The sequence below is a fragment of the Poecilia reticulata genome, linkage group LG8 (genome assembly GCF_000633615.1).
Source record: "Poecilia reticulata strain Guanapo linkage group LG8, Guppy_female_1.0+MT, whole genome shotgun sequence".
NCBI lineage: Eukaryota > Metazoa > Chordata > Actinopteri > Cyprinodontiformes > Poeciliidae > Poecilia > Poecilia reticulata.
Genome location: NC_024338.1, coordinates 19,087,794 through 19,109,862, shown reverse-complemented (window position 1 = coordinate 19,109,862; position 22,069 = coordinate 19,087,794). Strand labels below are relative to the sequence as shown.

At 39.2% G+C, this 22,069-nt stretch overlaps 3 protein-coding genes across 4 annotated transcripts in view; 1 reads left to right on the top strand and 2 right to left on the bottom strand.

Annotated features, from left to right (window-relative positions):
• Positions 1 to 5,863: 5,863 nt before the first annotated feature.
• On the bottom strand, positions 5,864 to 9,767 carry LOC103469019 (DELTA-sagatoxin-Srs1a-like). 2 transcript variants are annotated; one of them, XM_008416474.2, is made up of 4 exons: positions 9,565 to 9,767; positions 8,346 to 8,383; positions 7,281 to 7,366; positions 5,864 to 6,465 (listed from the first exon to the last, which is right to left on the bottom strand). In XM_008416474.2, exons 3-4 carry the CDS (start codon positions 7,355 to 7,357, stop codon positions 6,048 to 6,050), a joined length of 495 nt encoding a protein of 164 aa, XP_008414696.1. In that variant the 5' UTR covers positions 7,358 to 7,366; positions 8,346 to 8,383; positions 9,565 to 9,767; the 3' UTR covers positions 5,864 to 6,047. The 2 variants fall into 2 exon arrangements, with proteins under 2 accessions (XP_008414696.1, XP_008414697.1); XM_008416475.2 differs by lacking the exon at positions 8,346 to 8,383.
• A 6,221-nt stretch (positions 9,768 to 15,988) lies between these two features.
• On the top strand, positions 15,989 to 19,727 carry LOC108166497 (interferon a3-like). The gene is made up of 5 exons (XM_017306220.1): positions 15,989 to 16,267; positions 17,426 to 17,497; positions 17,591 to 17,743; positions 18,366 to 18,470; positions 19,556 to 19,727. Exons 1-5 carry the CDS (start codon positions 16,004 to 16,006, stop codon positions 19,658 to 19,660), a joined length of 699 nt encoding a protein of 232 aa, XP_017161709.1. The 5' UTR covers positions 15,989 to 16,003; the 3' UTR covers positions 19,661 to 19,727.
• A 101-nt stretch (positions 19,728 to 19,828) lies between these two features.
• LOC103469017 (DELTA-sagatoxin-Srs1a-like) overlaps positions 19,829 to 22,069 on the bottom strand; it is a 6,451-nt gene continuing 4,210 nt past the window's right edge. Inside the window, exon 3 of the mRNA XM_008416470.2 lies at positions 19,829 to 21,608. Within this exon, the coding sequence (XP_008414692.1) occupies positions 21,191 to 21,608 (418 nt within the window). The 3' untranslated portion in view covers positions 19,829 to 21,190. The remainder of the gene's footprint in view (positions 21,609 to 22,069) is intronic.

Sequence of the window (22,069 nt, the reverse complement as noted above, 5' to 3'; positions counted from 1 at the left end):
CGGGCTACAAGCAGCATGGTTCAAAGCTTAAGAAAAAAGTGGCGGTTTATAGTCCAGAAAATACGGTACTGTAGGTGAAATTGGATCATTTCCACGGCACACCTGATGATCACTCACTAGTGTGCCGCGGCACAGTGGTTGAAAAACACTGCACTAGGCAACGCTCTCACACCATTCTTGAAAGTATCCAGCATTTGGTATGTGGTGAACCTTCCAAATTGCCTTTAGTCCTTTTTAGAATGAGTCCAGCAGGAAATCTTAAAAATTTGACAGAAATCCAACTTTCCATTCAGCAGTTATTTTCACTTTTTGTTTGGTGGCAAAAGATTGAGGCCTTCCTGTAGGTTTCCACAACTCAGTTCACCCAAGTATCTTGCCTCAGAACACCAGAGTCTGTTTCCCATCTCAGAAACCAAGAGCCCACTCCATTTTGCCTCAAGCTGCTGCTGTCCCCTCAACCATAACCAATGACATGCATTATTCTTCCATGTTCCTGCTCCCAAGTTCTCAGAAGAGGCCCATGAAGTCTCCCTCAAGCTACTGCTCCCAAGCGTACTACAGTCTCCCAAGCTGTACTGTGGGATCCTGTCATTGGATTCCTACCTTAGTGACCAAAGATTCTCCTACCACTGGACCGACCCCATTAGTTCCTTGGTGGATTCAATTGGCTGCAAGGGCAACTACCAGAACTTTGTCTCCTCGGGTCAACATCCCACTTCCCTGACTCAGTTTTGGATTTTGTCATTTGTTTAAATTAATTGTAAAGAACTGGGTCTTCCAATCATCAAGGCAGGGATCTGAGAAATTGGTTTTCTGTGTGTCAATTTAGTTCCTGTGTTGTCTCATCTGCCCGATTGCTCCCAGCTTGTCTTGTTCCCTGATTACCCCTTGTGTTCCCCGTATCGTCGCTTCGGTGGGGGGTGGAGAGCGAGTGAGCGTCGCTCTCCACCATAAAAGTCATGGTGGGGGAGCGCTGATCCATGTTTTCGCATCCACCTGAATAATGTGTAGTTGCGCCACTGGTTCCCTGCTCCTTGTCGGATCCTGGTCATGTCTGTCGTGTCATATCTCGTGTCTCTGTCGTTGGCTAGTTTTGTTCCAGTTGCTACTGTCATGATGGGTCTAATCCTTTTTGCCCACATACAGAAACACAGCGAGATGGATGTAAAAGGATGTTTATTGCAAAATACAAAAACGAAGCTCGGCTAGAGAGGTCAGCGGGTCGGACTCCGGGTGAGCCTGCACACAAGGGAAGAGAGAGGTTAGATGGTTTTACAGGGGGTGAAAAAAAGGAGATAACCAATGGCCAGGAGTTCTGTTCTTACTTGAAAAAACAAGAGGAAGATGACGGGTGGAGGTACGTGGTTCCAGATAGAAGAGAGAGCTAATGGAGGCAGGCTGGAGAAGGACCAGGCGTTGGAGGGTGGCAGATCAGATATGTCCCCACAGAGGACCTGCAGAGCAGACAGCAGAGGCGTCACGGAAAAGGTTTCTTCTGGACTGGTGGACTTAAGGAAACCAACCCCAAGGGCCTTGAAGGATTCCTGATGGAGAGTCACAAGAATAGGGTGAGAGTCTGAAAAAACTCTGGTCAAAACACAAGATGACTTTAGACCAAATACACTGAGGAGCTACGGTACCAAAAACTGGCAAACACACTGGCATGGAAGTGTTGGCTGTCTGCTGCTCATATACTCCTCCAGACGATGATTCCCCTCAGGTGTGGATTGTTGAGAGCCTGCAGGCACGCCCTCTCCAGCCGAGTGACCCAATGGCTCCTTCTGGTGGACTGGTGAAGAACTGAAAAGGAAACACTAATCCCCACAACCTGGAACCCAACAGCTACCAATGTGTGAGTTCCTTCCCTATATGCTCACTTGTCCAGCCTGGACTTTTTGTACCCTTTGTTATCACCATTAAAACCATCATTTACTCTGCAATCTGGGTCCACCGCATCCATCCTCACCATCACCAAAACTATAACTCATGACATGATCAAATAATGATCACAAACAGCGGTCTTCAAAGTAAGGGTAGCAGAGGCAGATACACTAATACACTGAGTTGCCACTAAAAAAAGGTCACTCACTGATATTTTGTGTAGCTTACTTTGATTATTTACCTCACATTTGCTGTGGCATTGTTTCGATAAGCTTCTGCAATATCACAAGCCAAACTTTCATCCTGTGTTGCATTAATTTCTCACCAAGATCTTGTAATGATAATGGGAGAGTTTGACTATTGCTCAAAGCCTTCTTCAGCACATCACAAGGATTCTCAATAGGGTTCAGGTCTGAACTCTGTGGAAGGCAATACTTGTGGGAAAATTATGTCTCCTCAAATATCTCTTTCACAATTTCAGTTCGATGAAGCTTGGCGTCATCTTGGAACATTTTGGTAGCATTAGGGAAGAAGCATGATAGAATAACCTGGTCATTCAGTATCTTCAGGTAGTCAGCTGCCCTCTTGCTCTTACTTTGACCTGACCAACTGCACCAACCCCAGATTGTAGCGCTGCCCCCACAGGCTGCTATAGTAGATACTAGTTCCATCACTTCATCTTGCCTCTCCTCTTATGCTGATGTGAACATCACTCGAGAAAAAGGTCAATCTTGACTCACTTGACCTTACATTAGTCCAGAGTACAATTTTTATGCTCCATGGCAAGACTGAGCCTTTTTTCTTTCTAGCCTCACTTCTTAGTGATTTTCTCATGGCTACACAGCTGTTTAGTTTCAGTTCCTTTAGTTCCCTTCATATTTGAGTGTAAATGTTCCTACTATCACTTTATTGTTGTTCTTCAATTTCATATCAGCAAACAAACAAATCACAGACAAATTCTGGTCAACTGCTGCAGCAACATGTTCCACAAACTCCATCACAGCTAACATTGTGGAACAGTTGTTCCTGAAGCCATACTGATGCTCATTCAATATATTATTTTTTAAGAAAGGAGTCCAACCTTTTTATTAATAATTTTTCAAAATTTTTGAAAATTGCTGTAGCAATGATATTGGCCTGTAATTTGTTCAAATTTGCTTGTCACCACTTTTATGGACTGGAAAAACTTTTGCTTTCCCCATTTTATCAGGAAAAGTTCCAGTTAAAAATGATCTGTTACAAATATAAGTGAGAGGTTTAGTAATATTGTAAATTACCTCCTTCACGATAGCCATGTCAATATCATTAGTCTTTGGATTTCTTGTTTTTAAATTTTTTAACTACGTCTATTACATCACTTTCACTCACTATTCCCAGAAACATTGTATTAATATTATCAATATGATCAAATTTATGATTATGTTTGCCATATAACTCCCTCCAGGCAAAAAAACGGACACAAGGCGTTCTTCAATAGTTACTGGCATTTAATAACTGTGCAGTGAGAACTGTACAAAACACAAAATACATTTTTACAGAAAGACATTCACATAAAGAATAGACAGCTACTTTACAGAAAAACATTTACAATAAAGTGGCTTAACTTACAAAAAAAACACTCATTACGTCATCTTTAAAAACAAGTGGCTAACAAACTTGACAAATTCTTAACATTCTATTTACAAACAAAACTAAAATACAAAAATGCGTACCTCAGGTTGGCCGCTTCAACCTGAAAGGGTTAATAAAGAAACTCCGTGTAGCCTCTTCTTGCAATCCAGCTACACGAGCCTCGGTGCACGCCTCACCAAGTCTCTAGGGCAGTGGTCCCCAAGCTGCGTCCCGCAGGCCGGATCCGGCCCGCCGCCACATTTGGTCCGGCCCCCTGAGCAATAACAGAGAGCATTCAGATTTTTTTCATATATTGTATTTTCCGGTTTATATGTGGATTTTTCTTAAGCCACCAGGGGGCTCTTCCTCTTTAGCAGGAGGTGTGTCCTGTAAACTGTGGGTGTTTTGTTTTGCATGGCGCATTGCTGCCATCTGTTGGACTTTTAGGGAACTGCTTGACTTTTATGTTACTTAATCAGTACGGTTGTTTGCTAGCTGTAGAGAAGATGAACACACGTGTTTGTTATGAACGCAGCATTCCAGGTTTCCCTCAATGAAATATATACTAGTCAGTCCCAGTGACCGTTTCACTAACGGTTTTTGCCCATGTGCTTTCTGGGTAAAAATGAATCGAGAACCCCATCCACCCCCCCATCAACAATTTCCTGCAGCGCAGGTGATAAACGTGTAACACTTTTTCTGTTACAAACTGACTCCGGACCCCCAACCAGAGAAGGGAAAAGTTATGTGGCCCTCACAGGAAAAAGTTTGGGGACCACTGCTCTAAAGCATGCTGCCCCATAGACATAATATAAGAAGGCATTGTATAACAAGCAGCAATAGTTTTACTGTCCAGCAAAATCCCTTTGCTGCTGAAAAGCTTGATGACTTGCTGCTCAAGGGAAAGTAGTTCATCTGGTGGTGCATCTTCCCCTTTATTGTCTTCTGCTGTTGTCCTTGCATATGTGCGGTTTGTTGTCTTGAGTCCAGATATCACCACGTCCTCCATTCTTGCATACTGTTCCAGGTCCTCCACTCCTTTTTCCAGCTCTACTATCTTCTCATCCTTTTCTTTGATGATTGCTTTCAGTTGTTGAATTTCTCCAATTAATCGCATCTGACATTTAACGACAGCTTGAGTTCTTCCATAATTTTTGCTAAACTTGGAACCATTTTGCTACTGGCCAGCTGCTGAGAATCCTGGTAGTTAACGAGGCCTTTGCTGGTTGTTCATGCACATGCAGTAAAAAGTGCTTAACATGAAAAGAAATGGCAGAAATGGTCCTACATTCCCAAACATTAGTTTAATATCAAAGTGCAAAGCTTCAACATTTGCTTGGATGTTGAGTTGTATTGAGATGTTCAATAGATTTCCACTTAAATTGCAGGCAAGATCCACACACTCCCTCCTAGCCAACGGCCATCTTGAAGAGAAATGACCACTGAGAGAGTGAGAGCTGAGCGGCAAAAGCATTCTGCTCTTTTCTGTTCCTTGTTACGGAGTAAAGCTTCTTCAAACAAGACGGAGGCTCGTGTGTCTTTTACTGAACCTTTCTGTTCAGTTTTTATTGAAGAGAAAAAACGGTTTGTAACCATGCAACCCAAATCAACAAAAGCAAGATAGTGACAAAACAGAACCAGATCCTGTTAAGCATTCTTCAAAATAAAAAACTTCCTCTATTCAAAGAAATCATGTCTCGCACCTAAATATATTTCACTTCACCTTTGTAATTATATATTATCATGTTCAAGTCAATTAATAATAATCCATCCATCCATCTTCTTACACCCTTGTCCCTCTGTGGGGTCGGGAGGGTGGCTGGTGCCTATCTCCAGTTGGCGTGCCGGGTGAGAGGCGGGTTCACCCTGGACAGGTCACCAGTCTGTCGCAGGGCAACACAGAGACACACAGGACACACAACCATGCACACACACACTCACACCTAGGGGCAATTTGGAGAAGCCAATTAACCTGACAGTCATGTTTTTGGACTGTGGGAGGAAACCGGAGCTCCTGGAGAAAACCCACAATGCACAGGGAGAACATGGAGACTCCATGCAGAAAGACCGGGGCCGGGAATCGAGCCCAGAACCTTCTTGCTGCAAGGCAACAGCTCTACCAACTGCGCCACTGTGCAGCCCCATTAATAATAATCATGATGTAAATTATGCTTAACATATAATTGTAAATCAGTCACTTATCATGCAAAATATACTGAACAACATATAAGTGTAAAAAAGTCACAACAGTTCCATAAAGTCACAAAGGTTGCATTTTTTTCTTTAAGAAGTACTAATAAACTAATAAATAATAAAATGAAGCAAACTTGTTTACTATTCCCACAATGTCAAACAGCTGCATCACACACAATTTTGTATTTCATGCTTAAATTTTAATATTTTACAAGTATTTTCCACTTTAAGTCACTTCATAGTTCCTGCTCATAACACCCAGACCTACCACCACAGAGAAAAATGATCATTAAATGAATTTGAATTTATTGGTCAAATAAAATCAAATGTTGCTGGTACTGGTTTAACAGAAGCAGACAGTCTCATTTGTCGCAGAGCTCCAACTTCAGAACTGGCTGGAAGCTGTCGGACATGCTGGCCCTGATGGTCACTTGACCATTGCTGTGGGTCAAACTGGGTCCGTTGGCTTTTCCTCGGATAAAGTTGTGCTGCACACCATAGTACATCTCCATGTAGAGGTCCTCGTTGCACATCTTATTCTGGTCAAAGATTCCCACGGCGTACCAGTTGTAGTAAATGTTGAAGTCAAAGGGAACGGCGAACATGACAGCTACCCGGCCACAGGCCTCCTTGCTTGCCTCCTGGAGTATGTCGTAGGTGAAAACCCCCACTGAGCCACTCGCCGCTAAGGTTTTCTTACTGAAGAGCGCGGTGCCGGATTCAGATGGACAGAGAGTCGGAGGCAAAGGGGACTCACAATTTCCACTATAGACATGGAACCTGGACAAAAAGCAGAAAAAGATTCATGTTACTGCAACCCTGGTGCTGATTCTGCTGCTCATAGTCTTACCTCTTGCCTTCAAACGTTGACAAGAGGTACGATTGAAACCAGAAGTTTACATACACTGAATAAAAGACATTTTTTTCTCTTTACAGACCACATTTCTTGTGTTTTAGTTCAGTTACAATTACTACAATTATTTCTATTTGCTGAAACCCACAATAATGTGTGTGCCTTGAAAAGCACCTTTTAAATAAAATGTATTATTACTATTATTATTTGGTACATTATTAGTAGTAATACTGCATGAAACAAAGGTTGATATTTGTGCTCCACAAATTTCAGAATTTCCACGTACTTCAAAGTTTCAGCCTGAAAGCTGTGCACTCTGTTTATGCATGAGGCCCACAATCTTTTATTTATTTTAGTTTATTACTAATGGTAAAAAGATTTTGCCATTCCTTTGTATTTAGTTAATTTAATCTTGAGTTCTGTTTGTTTCCAGTCAGCCACCTGTGTTGTCATAAATCAATTACCCCGAGATTTAACAGAGGCTTAAATCCTGGGGTACTTCATGGTGAATGAACCAGGAACATCTGGACTGGTCCTCCTTTTTGGACTTCCCTAAAATGCATAGATTGCATCTAAAATGCATCACAAATTAACATTGAGGTGATAATTTGGTACTGTTGAGGTTTTCGATCCAAGTTTCAGGATAAACTCTGAACTGATCTGTAAAGATGAAGATGACCCAAACTGTGTGTGTGTGTGTGTGTGCGTGTGTGTGTGTGTGTGTGTGTGTGTTTCAACTCACAGCGGCTCACACAGCATCAAGCTGGAGCTCTTGTTCTGAATCTCCACGGTGCACTGACGCTGAGTTGGATTAGGCATTTTCAGAACCTGTTCAGGGAAACAAAATGAAAATATTCAGGAACAATTGGACCCTGAATGGGATTTTGAATCGTACTCATGCAGGTTGACAGGGTTAAAATGCTGAATCTTTGCTCATTGGACAAACAAACACAGAAGAACTTTAGAAATTCATCCAGTTCACCTGCTCCAGAGTAAACGAATCACTGTCAACAGTAAGAAAACGACTCTTGACATTAAAAATTCAACCTGGATTAGTTGAAAGTTTTTCAGAGGTTCTTCTAAATGGTTAAGTAAATACTACTCAGTGTCTGTCCAAATGGCTCCAGTCTGTTCAATGAGTAGAAGAAGAGCACTTGATGTCCATTGTGCTAATGGGGCTCAGTTCTGCCCCCTATCCTATCGGTGAAGCACTTCACTTTCTGCCTAACACTGAGCATGATTACATGACACTGACAGTCTGTTCCCTAGTTTGATCGTTAAGATGTTGAAATCTTACAGAAAACAAATTTATCAAACTGACAAGTGAACACACTGATTTATATTATCATTGCTGGAGCTAATTTTACTCGTTATGATGCCTATCCCGACTGCACGCAACTGGAAATACCAGAAGTTTTGTCAAAGCAATTTTACTAAACCAGTTTAGTTAAACCAGTTTTTTTTGTTGTTGTTTTGTTGTTTTGTTTTTGTTCTTTTGTTGTTATTAGAATCAATAAAATAGATCTGCAGTCCTTGATAACAATCATTCAGACTTCACTGGAAACAACTTCAGTTTTCTTCAGTCACTCCAGAGTAATATAAACATCTTTTTAACCATTCATAATTACAAAGATCAAGCAGAACCTCATTGGTAATCCTACTAGAAATATAGAAACAACTATGGAGAACAAAAATGCTGATATGTGGAACCAAACCAGAACTGGAACCACTGAGTACATCTAGTACAACCAAAGATGGTCAGAAAAGTGTAAACAGACAAGACATTTCAAGCAGAGGAGATACTCACAGCTTCTGACTTTCTGAGGAGAACCCGTCGTTTGCAATCTGCTTGATAGAAAAACAGCTCAGAGTCTTCTACTGACATATATAAGATTCAGGTACGGTCCAGCCTCTGCAGAACCGGTTTTTCAATTAGCATCATTGGGAGTTTCTTGATGTTCTTTGGTTGTTGGGCAGCTGGAATGTCTCTGATGTTTTGTTTTTAACGGTGACTCATGTTTATTTTGGATTGAACAAAAGTAAAACACACTTTACTCCCTAAGAAAGTATGAAACAAACCAAACCAGAAAGATTTGAATCAGCAGAGGGACAAATGAGCAGCACCTCAATTTTTTTTCATTTATACTTATTAGGACTGTATAAATAAATCAATTCGGCGATATATATCGACATTTTCCGCCCTTGGAAAGTATCGATTTTTCATCCGCGAGTATGGATCCGTTAAACCAGTTCTTTTTAACGTCTAGTTTGTTACGACGTAGCAGCAAGACTCCGCCTCCCTCAGTCTCACTTTCAACTTGAGCTTAAAGTTTTTAAATTGTGTTAATAGGCCAAGTATAACCGGAGTTATGCTAAAATTAGTAAACCATATTTTTCCGAATGTCAGAAATGTCAAAAGCGCCGCCATTCCCCGGCTTTTCCGATTATGAGAGGGACTGAGCTGCAAACGTACAAAATGAAACGAAACATTAGATTAAACCCACAGAATTGTGCAACACCTAGTTGAAACAATAATTACTGAGATTATTATTGTTGTTGAATCATTAATTTGAACACGTTTTGGTGATTTTTTTGTTGTTCTTTAATAAAGTTATTAACGTTTTGATAAGCCAATCAGAGGAGGACGTGCTGCTCTCAGCGTCCTGGCTGCGTTCAGTTTGTCACTTAATGCCGAGATCGACTCAAAACGTGTTGCAGCCCTACTCTAGCAAAGCACGAACAGTTCAGAAAGAATATGAAATGGGAAAAAAGTTATTTAATAACTGATTAAGTCGTGTTTTAGATTGTTCTTGAAAAACTAATCAGTCGCGGCTGCTCAGTGAACCTACTGATTCTTTACAGCAGACAGCCGCTCCCCTCTCTTGCAGGTACTGCCTACCCACGCTAAGTCTTTTAGGGGTGCGCAGTACCCTGCCGTACCCCCTTACTTTCACCCCTGGTTATTAGGTATATCAGCCAATTTTTAGCGAATTTACTGGGCTTCGGCTGAGTGCGTGTTTACTCACCGATGCTTCAATGCTACACGACAGGGGATTTTTCCGGCTTCCGCTGTCAGAACAGAAGCTTTCTGAGATCTAATTTAAAAAAGACAGATTTACTATTTTTGAATTATATATTCTGTGAAACTATTTTAAAATTGTCTTAACAATTTCCAAGATCCTTCAAAGAATTTAACACAATCTTCTAGGCCAGGAGTGTCCAAAGTCGGTCCTGGAGGGCCGGCATCCTGCATGTTTTAGTTCTCTCTCTGGTTTTACACACCTGGATCAAATGATGGCTCGTTAGAAGCCCTAAGAGGAACATTGACGAGCTGAAAAGGTTGTTACTACCACCAGGGAGAGAACTAAAACCTGCAGGATGCCGGGCCTCGAGGACCGACTTTGGACACCCCTGTTCTAGGCTGTTAACGGGACAACCGTCAGATCTGAGCTCTCAAGGTGTCAGACGCAATCTAAGCAAAATCTCAGCGCCTCAGTTAAAGGGACGGGACAATCAACCTGATTGGCTGATGTGAAATCAGACTGTGCCAGTTATTGGTTGTTTAATCCGTCACTAAAAGCAATCACTAAAGGGATATTTCCCAGGTTTTAGAAGTTTTAGCACTTTTTATCTGTATTTATGAACATATTTACAAACGTATTATTTTTTTTAACTATTACTTTTTAATATCATAGAATAAGATATTAAATCAACATCTATTCATTTTTTTACTGTCGGACATGCTGGCCCTGATGGTCACTCCACCCTCTTTGTGGGTCAAACTGGGCCCTTTAGCTTTTCCTCGAATGAAGCAGTGCTGGACGCCGTAGTACATTTCAGTGTAGAGTTCGTCATTGCACAGCTTGTCTTTGCTGAAGATTCCCACGGCGTACCAGTTGTAGAAGATGTTGAAGTCATAGGGAACTGCGAACATGACGGCCAGCCGACCTTTGTACTCCTTGCTGGATTCGTGGACGACATCGTACGTAAAGACGCCTGATGAGCCGCTTGCTGTGTAGACTTTCTTGGTGAAGAGTGCGCTGCCGGATTCTGATGGACGGAGAGTTGGAGGCAGAGGCGATTCACAGTTTCCTTTAAAGGCATAAACCCTGGACAGAAAACAAAGAGATTTAAATTCAATTCAACTGAAGGTGCTGTTGGTTTTATATCTGCAGGTTCCTTCAACTTTTAATGTGGTTCTACCTTCGCACTGCAAAAACACAAAATCTAACCAAGTATTTTTGTGTAGTTTCTCTTGCAAATAACTTACTATGCTTGAAATAAGACAAAACTAACTTAAAAGTAACTTTTCAGAAATATATAGAGGCTTGTTTTAAGCAGCGCAGGGTAGTAACTAGTCACATTTACTCAATTACATTTACATAACTTTTTTGAAAAATGTTACTACACATAATTTTACGACACTGTACTTTTTACTAATTTTATTATGAAATATCTTACTTGAGTAAAATTTCTGGATTCTCTACCCAATGAATGAAAATTCATCAAACACAGACACACACCTGCAGTTTTTATCACCGATGAGTGTGAATACATATAGATATATGTAACACACACACACACACACACACACACACACACACACACACACACACACGCACACACACACACACACACACACACATTTAAAACGAGTTAGTTTTGAGCAATTGGATTGAACCAAAGCAATTATACAACTAATAATAGTTGCTGTGTATTTACACAGCCAGTTACAAAGAATGCAAAGCGAAAGAGAAAGAAAAACACTAGTTTAATCAAATAATGTCTTATTGACCTTATTAATGCATGTGAACAGAATGAGTTTTGTTGCTACCATCTCAACATTGGCAGAAGCTTTAGCATTAGCAACAGGACAATTCTGACATATTTATGCTGGTTAGTGAAGCGAAAACACTCACAAAGCAGTGCACAGTTAATAAATGATATTTAAATTGTTTTGTTCAACAAGCAACTGGAAGGTTTTATGTAGAAGCCAATCCAAACTCTACCTCAGTCTGGTTTCAGGCGTCCCAACCAGGATAAACACAGAATCACTTCCTAAAAGGATGATGGACGAACTGAACCTGTGAGTGTGTCTGCGTGCGTGTATGTGTGTGTGTTAAAACTCACAGCGGCTCGCATAACTTCAAGCTGGAGCTCTTGTTCTAAATCTCCACGGTACACTGACGTTGAGTTGGAAGAGGCATTTTCAGAACCTGTTCAGGAAACAAAATGGAAACAACTGGACCCTGAATGGGATTTTTAATTGTACTCATGCAGGCTGACAGGGATAAAATGCTGAATTGACAGACAAACAGAAGAACTTTAGAAATTCGTCCAGTTCACCAGAATAATGAACTGTGTCAACAAGAAAATAACAAGTAGTTCCCATTAACATCTGGAATTCATTCATTGATTCTCAACTAGACTTCTTCTCTTGGTCACTGCAAAAACACAAAATCTTACGGAGTATTTTTGGTCAAATTTCTTACTACAATTGAAATAACGCAAAACTAACTCAAAAGTAACTTTTCAGAAAGGTGTATATCAGGGGTGTCCAAAGTCGGTCCTGGAGGGCCGGCATCCTGCATGTTTTAGTTTTCTCCCTGGTTTTACACTGCATCAAATCATTGGAGGCCTAAGCAGAACACTGACTTGCTGAGGAGGTTGTTACAACCACTAGGGAGAGAACTAAAACTTGCAGGATGCCGGCCCTTCAGGACCGACTTTGGACACCCCTGGTGTAGAGGCTTGTTTTTAAGCAAATAATTCATTAATATTGATGAATAAAATATAGCTCCTATAGGAGCTATTTTCCCCTTTTTTTCTTTTGGTTAAATCTTAGAATTTAAATTGTTTAGTTTATTTTTATGCTTATTTTCTAGTTGATTTATAATTAGAATTTTGTTTAATTTGCTATTTAGAATAAGTTCTTTGATTAGGAATTCACTTAATTAGTTAATTAATTTCATGTTGGGATGTAGGTATTTCACATCCCAACATGTGAAATACCTGTTGGGTTTTAGGTAGCTTATTATGCATGTGGGTAGTCATAAGGTTTTTTACCAGCCTATCAGTCACATCGGTTTTGAGTCAGAGAACAGGTACAGGAATAGAAGCAGAAGCCTGTAACCTTTTGCCTGAATTGCAAAATAAAACCAAAAAAACTGTATTTTGACTTTTGATCTTTTGTGCTGCGTAAACCAGAATCCACGGTGCATCAGGTGACTATTTGAGTTGGATTCACTTTTGTTTTGATCACCTTCGAGTTTTGAGTTGATTTTTGAATTTAAGTTTTGGGACAAATGGTCACTACAGCTCCATTGGCAGATAAATTAACCTATAACTTGGGGAAAATGTCTGATAATAAGTTAATTTAAATGCCAATGGAACTATATTTTATTCATCAATATTATGGATTTATTTACTTTAAACAAACTGCTATATCTTGCTGGAAAGTTGCCTGCAAGTTAGATTTGTCTTATTTCAAGAGTTCTAAGATATTAGCACTAAACTAGACCAAAATGACTTGGTAAAATGTGTATTTTTGTGATGTTTATTGAATTTTTCTTTCATCCAAACTCTTCTTTAGTTCCCCATGATTGGATGAACAGAACCTACAATCACACCATTTAAAAGTCATGAGGACATCTGAGTCACAGGCCCTTCCCTTCATTCAGATGATCGTTAATTAACGATCCAAACATTTCTTTTAACAATGCCATGGCAATTGTTTTTTCAAATTTGATCCACCACAATGTCCAACTTTGAGAATTGACTTTGGGTTCAACTTAGGTTCTTATCAATTTCTAGTTCATCTCCATCCATCTCAAATCATACACTGTATTGTGATTATTCTTTTCCAAATGAAAGTCAATCATTCAGTCTTTCCTATTAATCCCATTTATTTACACATCAAGTTCAGTTTATTTTTCAAATTAGTTACAAAGGTTCAGAAGAGCATTGAGTCTTTGACTTGAACCAGCACAACAAGCAGCATAGCGTTTTACAAAGCACATCATAATTATCATCCTTAGTGATAATTAAGGATTACAAAAGGTAACTACTTTGCAAAATTGCAATGTGAGCACAGTCTTGGTCTAAATCAATAGATGAATGTAAGGTTGGGGATTGTTTTTTGCAGTGTTGACCCAACTAGATCTTTGCTGAGAATCATTCAGACCTGAAACAGCTCAGTGATCTAAACATTTCCACACTTCAACAAGATAAAGCAGAACCTTATTTTTAATCCCAGTAGAAATGCAGGTACTATGGAGAATAAAAATGCTGATATGTGACAACCGAACCAGAACGGGAACCACCGAACACGACCAGAACCGACCAAAGCCGAGACGACCCAAACAGAAGGGATACTCACTGCGTCGGACCCGTCGTTTACGAATCTGCTTGACAGAGAAGAATGAAATCAGCTCTTCCACTGATGAAGGTGAGATTATTTGTGATCCAGCCTCTGCAGAACCGGTCCTTCAGTTGGCATCACTGGGAGTTTCTTGATGTTTTTCAGTTTTTCACTGCAAAAACACAAAGTTTACCAAGTATTTTTGGTCTAGATTTTAGTGCAAATATCTTAGTACACTTGAATTAAAAAAAAAAAAGTCACAAGTAACTTTTCAGCAAGATATAGCAGCTTGTTTTAATGCAATAATTTCTTAATAGTGATGAAAAAGTTCTAGTTACATTCTAACAAAATATTTCCCATGTTATAAATGAAATAATTCAACAAGAACTTTTACTTCTAAGTTAGTTTTGTTTTAATTAGATGGTGAAAATCCAGCTTTGAAAACTGAACACCCACATTTTTTTATGACAGGTTAAACAAACTAAATTTCAGCTGTTTATTTTTTACTTTGTAACTTTACAAGTGGGACCCAATATATTATTATTGCTCATCAAGTAAAATGAATATTTATCTTTTACTGTGAACACTGCTGGGACAGATGAAGGCAACTTTTATTGTCTCTTTTATTCAGAAACCTCAGACTCTTTCTGTGTGTTAAGGTAAATTTGCCACTCACAATATGGCGTCTCTACGCTGAAGTGGTCTAGTTTGGTGCAGATAAATGCAGAGAGGAAGAGTCTAGAAGGAAAACATAAGAAAGAAAGTCAAACAGACCAATTCGTTACATTTTAACATGATTTGAACTTAAATACATTCTGGTTTTAAGGTGAATGTGCTCCACCCATACGTTGAAAGAAAAACATCGAAGCAAACCCAAAATAAATAGGAAAAAATTGGGTTTCATAAATTAATACTATTCCTGCACATCAAACTGAATAAAGATAAGATTTTGGCATTTTTGGAAACATAAATAAAAGTAGAAAATAACAAAATAGAAACGTGAATGTGCGGAGTTTGTCTCCCCCTGCTGGTCAGGTTAGCTCATTGCACCGGAACTCAGCGACTCATTCAAGAAGTTCTAAAAGAACCAGAGATCCTTCAGACGCCCAGGTTTCCCCAGATTACCTTAAAATCTCAAGGTGTTAAATTTATCCCACAATCCGCTACTACGCATGCGCGCACCGACAGCGCAAACCTCACATCGAGACTCTACCTAATCTTTTATGACGGTCTTTTCTAAAGTTAATTTATTCTCCCAAGATTATGATTGTAAACGTCACCCGAGACGCAGATAATAAATATAAATATAAAACTCTAAAGCAAATGATCTTAAATTGTCAGATTAAAAAATTAATGATCACAGTCAGTTGTAAGGGATAAACTCAAATCTTGAATGAAATGTTCTGTTGTGATCATTTGATAAAGAGTTTTTTGTCTGTAGCTTTGGTAAAAATGATGTTTCATATCCTGATTTTATTAAAGATATTCTCATCATTGCGTCATTATCTGCAGCTGCTTCATGTTTTATTTTCAGATGAAGTCACGTCGTTTCGTCACTTTTCCTCCACAATCAGAAAGTGAAGGGCAAATGTTTGTGAAACAGAAAACAGTGATGTAATCACGTTCACTAAGAGGAGCTTTCAAAATAAAAGCCTTTCACTTTGATTGAAATAAAATACTGAAAGTTCGGATCAGTCCCAAAGTCCAAATCAGCCTAGAACAATCCCGTCTTCACCGCCTTTAGTTTGCTTGTTAATCTTTCAAATGTTTCGTGTTTTTTTTTTGTTTGTTTGTTTAGTTTTTGTAACTTTGTTTACAAACTGAGAGGCCGCCATCATTGTTTTCACTTGCGGTGAGGTTTGGAAACTGAATGGCAAAAGAGGAACTTCCCACGTGTCCCGATCCCGCCTGCTGATCCTGGATCAGCAGCTCGAACTCACACAAGCAGTCAAATCACACCCGATTATTGGTTATTGATCAGAGGAAATGAACCCTGGAGATGATCCAGCTGGGATCTGTCGCCGATCAGACCCGATGCATGAAGAAATAAAGTTTGAACGCAGTTTATTCCGTTTCCAGCAGAGGGCGCTGTGAAGACAGAAAGAATGTGTCTTCACAGAAAGAAAGTGGGACTTTTCCTCTTTTCATTTCTGTTTTCTGTCTCCAGGAATAAAAATGATCGTCTTCAGTCAGACCAACACAATGTCAGCACAACTCAGCTCATCCTCTGCATCATGGCTCCCACCACGTTCAGGAATATGGCAACCATCCTCATCCTCTGCAGCGTCCTGACCTCTGCACTCTGCTGTGATTGGCTCACCCACTACAACGACCTGAGGAACAGCTCTCTGGTTCTGGTCAGGTCCATGGTGAGTACCGACATGGGTCCAAAAGGGCCTTTTAGAGCGGATGACAGGATTATCAGCTGTGGTTTGGACGTGAATGAAATTCATTCAGGGATTTTAAAAGCATTTTCAAAAAGTATTTTAGATTTGTCCAAACTTTTTGTCACAAATTATCATTTTTTTAAAACTACAATGCAAAAATACAAAATCTTACCGAGTATTTCTGGTCTAGTTTTAGGTGCAAATGTCCTGCAGTACTTGAAATAAGACAGAACTAAATTAACTTTTTTGATTGTTTTAAGTCAATAATTGAAAAAGTAGTTGTTCCATTTATAATTACTGGTTCTTCATCAATATTTACCTGAAATCAAACCTTCATTTATCTCACACAAGTAAAAGTGAAGAAAACCCAAATATTTAATAATTATTATCATAAGAAACAAAACTTCTATATCCAGTTTGAAAAGGAGTAGAAAAAAAACAAAGCTTATTAAATCAAAATTTCTCATCCAAATATGTCCTAAATTCTGTATTTACACACTTATTAAGGAATTGTTGACTTAAAACAAGTTTCTATTTTTTGCTGATAAGTTACTTGTAAGTTAATTTTGTCTTATTTCAAGTTTACTAAAATACTTTGAAAGATTTTTTTTTTCCTACTCGGTGATGAAGTAAGCATGAACTATTTTAATTAAAAGTTTTTTTTATTGGAATGGGACCATAAGTCCAAAACTTCAAATGTTTTTTTTTTCCTGCTTGTTTATTATTCTGGGCTCCATTGAAGAAAACGGAAAAAAATATTTGATCTATCTTTAGTAATAAATCAGCATCTGGATCAGTGTCAATTAGAAAATTTGTAATTAAAAGCAGATTTTGTGAAGAAAAGTTGATCACTTTGTGTGGCAAGTAGATTTTAATTGAAAAGTTCTAGTTCTGTCTTAATTTGTTTTATTAACGCTTGAATTATGATTGAAAAAAAATCAATCCTGGGGCCACAAATGGCCCCTGAACCGCACTTTGAGCACCCTCATCTTAAAGGGACTCCCAGTGGATGTGGTCAGAATCAACGCTTGACGTTTCAAAGTTTGCAGTTCAACCAGTTCAACCAGTTCAACCAGTTAAGCAGCTGTGGTTTCTAAAGTGTGACGTTGAGAAATTCAAGGTTGTTTCATTATTTTCCAGAAATGTCCGATCGCCACCACAACTCATCTGCGATTCCGAGACAGTCTGTACAAGGTCATGAAGACGAGAGAGGTAATCAGTCGATCAATCGATTGATCAATCGACGCAATCAGTTCTGTCAGCCAATCAGAGAGCTGCAGCTCACACCTGTCTCTGTGTTTCCAGGAGAACTCCCAGCTGCGCTTCATCAGATGCAGTCTGGCGCATATTTACAATCTGTATCGCCATGGCAACACGTCGGCGGCTTGCTGGGATGCCGGGAAGACAACCAACTTCCTGGAGAGCATCAACAGGCAGATCCTGGAGCTCGATGAGTGTGTGAGTGCAGCTGGAACAGCGCCGCAACGCTAACATCAGAGGAAATTACACTGAAAAAACAGAATGGAGAACCAACTTTCAAAAAATAAAAAAAAATACAAAGTACAGCAAATTAGTTACCACTGACAGATGAGAAATGTTTTATTGTCCTCCCCTTTCTGATGCCGCCCTGGGAAACTGTCCATATCAAACCAAACATGTCTGAAGATTCTCAGTTTTTCCAGGTTTTTATATTTAAAGGCGGCCATTTTGGAAATGTCCTTCTTCATTCATTTCCTATTGAACTTGTGCAATAAGGCGACAGTCGCTTGTCCTCATCCAGCTGAGCGACCGGCTTAATTTCTGCTTTTAGGTCAAAATACGATGTTCAATTAAAATGTAACTTTCAGATTAATCACATGCATTAGCGTGTTAACATTGACAGCCCTAGTTAACGTTTGTGTAACCGAGTTATGTTTGTCAAACTTCATTTATTTATGTCTGCCTAACTTGGATGAACTCAGTCTGATTACTTGGAACAAATTAAGTTTTTTAAGTTGGATCACCCGTTTTGTTTTTTCAGTGTAGATTCTGATGATAATTCAGCTTTATGTCAGACTCAACCTGCTCTGGTGTTTTCCAGGTGAAGTCAACACACAACAAGACAACAAGCAAACGTTATGAGGTCTACGAGAAGCAACTGAAGCGATACTACCGAAAACTAGAGAATAACACTCTGCTCCACCCTGTGAGTACAAATACTTCACCTCTGAAGTACAAATACTTCAAACTTGCTGAACTTTCTCACATTACAGCCACTAAACTCTACTTCAGTGAAATTACACGAGACAGAAAAACTCCTGGTTTAAAATGTTTGAAAACAAGAATCTGAAAAGAGAGTTTGGCCGATCTGTAGACCTACCAAAACATGGACGTCCAATTAGACCAGAGGTGTCCAAAGTGTGGCCCGGGGGCCATTTGTGGCCCTTGAAATGATTTATTTTGGCCTTGGCCTGACCACAACTCAAGAATGGAAATGACCCAAAAATGGTCTGTTTTTCTTTTAATAAGCCCTTTTTTATGTTTGATACACAGATTCCATAAAATATTTGATTATTTTTCAGCCAACTAAAAAAAAAAATCCCAAACTAATATTTGAACATTTAATTTATTAAATGTAGTTTAAATTTGCTCACTTTGTGCCCCAGGATGAAAAATTGAGACACCAGTAATTTAGAATAACAGGAGAGTTTTAATCAGAAAAGCAGCTTGTAGTAAAGTTATGCACAGAACTGTTAGCTACTAACACATGGTGGTGGCAGCATCATGCTGTGGGGATTTAAACCTGTTGGTGGTTCAGCTTCCACCAGGACAAACACCATAAACATCCAACCGAAGGTATTATAGGTTAGTTTAGTTCAAATCAGATTCATTTTAGAACGGTCTAGTCAAAGTCCAGACCTGAATCCAACTGAAGATCAGTAGAGCACAAAATGCATGTCCACTGATGATGAAAAAAATCAGCCAGTAGATGTTAAAACCTGGAAAAGATAAACCTCACAGAAACTTCAGGCAAACACATATGCATGCCACACTTTTCAGATTTCTAGCCATTATAAAAAAAATAATAATAATTAAAAACCTTCCACTTGACAACGATGGACTAATTGTATCAGTCTGTTATGCAAAATCCCCAAAAATCCACTGGAGTTTGTGGTTGTGTGATGTAAGGAAATGTGACAAAATTCAACAAGTGGGAATATTTTTTTTTTTAGTGTCTGACATTTCAGTGAAGTAGTGACATGTGTACTGACCCGGGTTCTGCTCCTGCAGGGCGGCACAGACGGCTGGGAGATGCTCAGGAGGGAAACCGAACAGGACCTGATTCGACTGGACCAGCTGGGGAACCGGATTAAAGCCAGAAGGGGGCAGCATTGAGCGAATTACCACTGAAACCAGTTCAATACTCTCCTCTTCGATTGTTTTTTTTTTTTTTTTTTTTTACTTATTTGTGCTACTTATTTATGAACAAACTGTTATTTATTTAAATATTTATAATTTTGTTATTTTTATATGAAAATAAATTATGAAACATCATATTTGTGGAATGGTTTGCATTTTTTATTTACCTATTTTTTTAACCAAAAAGCTGTGAGATAAACAGAAGAGATATGAAAGTCGGTGTAGTAAAATATTGAGTTAATTGATCTGAAATCATGTCAAATATGGGACTGAAGTGAAACAACCACATGCTCAAATTTGTCTTCTTGTATCCTTACCAGGTTCTCAAATTAAGTTTTTTCCTCCAGAGAACAAAAAAGCATGGCAAAAATTAAATGACCTCAACAAAACCTGAAATTTAAAGGGATTATTCAAATTTTTAATCATGATTTTAATTATATATTGGCTGCGTCCTGAAACTGTCACCTCCACCCCCCCATTCTTTCATGAGAGTGAGAATGTTATATAATGTGAGAGTGAACAAGACAATGGAAAACAGTGATAAAGTGTAACAGGTGTGAGAAATGAGAATATTAAAGAGTGTTAGAGTGTAAAAAAAAACAGAACAAAGTGACAATGTTCCTAATGAAACGAAGTAAGACTAAAACAGTGATGGAGAGAAACAGAGTAAACGAGTGATACATTGTGACTGGTGTAATAAGAGTATTTTCACAAGTTCAACAAAGTTAAAATATTTAAAAGAGTGAGCGTAATCAGTTTTGAGTTTTTAGGAATGTTTTCACTTGGCTGCTGGATCAGTTGGAGATTCTTTGTTGTTTTAAAGATTCAAAGGAACTAAAAGTCTTTTTCTCCAGTTCAGAAATCTTGAATTGCCAAATTTATCAGGGTTGATGTGGCGACACTGGATTAAACTCAGATTAAGGTTATACCATGCTAACCTTTTCAACTGGGACGACTGGAAGCATTTAAAACTGGATAACTGGATAATTAAACTCCATCCACATTTTAGCTGATGTTCAAATCAGCAGGAACTTTTTCCAAGTCTCTCTTATAGCAGTTTTGAGTTTTTAGGAGTGTTTTCACTTGGCTGCTGGATCAGTTGGAGATTCTTTGTTGTTTTAAAGATTCAGAGGAACATTCAGAGTTTTTCTACCCAATTTAGAAATGCTGAATTTCCAGATTTTGTAGACGACTCATCACTGAACAGAGAATATCAGGGTTGATGTGGCGATACTGGGTCAAACTCCAATTAAGTTTATACAATGTTAACCTGTTGAACTGGGAAGAGTGGACGGATATCTTGTAGGGTAACTGGTTTACTTTGTTTAAGCTGGGAATCACAGGATGCCTGGTATAGATGCAGTTTATAATGATTTATTGAGAAAGAAGAAGAAGAAGAAGAAGAAGAAGAAGCCGTCACTGGTTAAATGGAAACAGGTTAACTGGATTCCAGTGTTGCTCATCCAGGGTAAACTGGATAAACTGGACAGAAGGAAGCAGCCGGTCTCAGTTGTCGCAGAGCTCCACCTTCAGGACGGGTTGGTAGCTGTCGGACATGCTGGCCCTGACGGTCACATGGCCGGCTCTGTGGGTCAGACTGGGCCCTTTGGCTTTCCCTCGGACAAAACCGCGCTGCGAAGCGTAGTACATCTCCTTGTAGAGCGCCTCGTCGCAGAGTTTGTCCTTGCTGAAGGCCCCCACAGCGTACCAGTTGGAGTAGACGTTGAAGTCGTAGGGGACGGAGAACATGACGGCCAGCTGGCCGCGGCTCTGCTTGGTCGACTCCTGCAGGATGTCGTATGTGAAGACGGCCACCGAGCCGCAGGCAGCGTGGGGCTTCTTGATGAAGAGCGCCGTGCCGGATTCAGACGGACGGAGAGTCGGAGGCAGAGGGCAGTCACAGTTTCCACTGAAGAGATAAACTCTGAAAGAGATTCAACAAAAACTGATCCTGACGCTCAGAGCTTCATTTCACTTTCTACATCAACTTTGAGTTTAAAAGTTTATTTCAACCACACAGGTACAATTTCAGTAACCAATTATGAAACAAGCAGTTAACATCACATGTTGTCGAATTCCATCATCAAGTAAGTACACATCAATCAATCAATCAATCAATCAATCAATCAATCAATCAATCAATCAATCAATCAATCAATCAATCAATCAATCAATCAATCAAATGTTATTTGTATAGCACATTTCAGCAGCAAGGCATTTCAAAGTGCTTTACTTAATTAAAATAAAAACAGAAATAATCAGAGAAAGAGAGAGATTTAAAAAATAAAATAAAATAAAAATAAAAAAACAAAAAACATTACATCATTAAAACGTCGAAAAGAAAGAAGAAGAAATTAAAAACATTAAAGACATAAAAACATGGAA

What these genes read in the sequence shown, in the direction of transcription:
- LOC108166497 (XM_017306220.1), top strand. Translation starts at nt 16,004, where the DNA reads ATGTGTCTTCACAGAAAGAAAGTGGGACTTTTCCTCTTTTCATTTCTG. An exon ending in TGGTTCTGGTCAGGTCCATG is followed by an intron (nt 16,268 to 17,425) that starts GTGAGTACCGAC and finishes ATTATTTTCCAG; the next exon opens with AAATGTCCGATCGCCACCAC. An exon ending in AGGTCATGAAGACGAGAGAG is followed by an intron (nt 17,498 to 17,590) that starts GTAATCAGTCGA and finishes CTGTGTTTCCAG; the next exon opens with GAGAACTCCCAGCTGCGCTT.
- LOC103469019 (XM_008416474.2), bottom strand. Translation starts at nt 7,357, where the DNA reads ATGCCTAATCCAACTCAGCGTCAGTGCACCGTGGAGATTCAGAACAAG. An exon ending in TTGATGCTGTGTGAGCCGCT is followed by an intron (nt 6,466 to 7,280) that starts GTGAGTTGAAAC and finishes CTTTTTGTCCAG; the next exon opens with GTTCCATGTCTATAGTGGAA.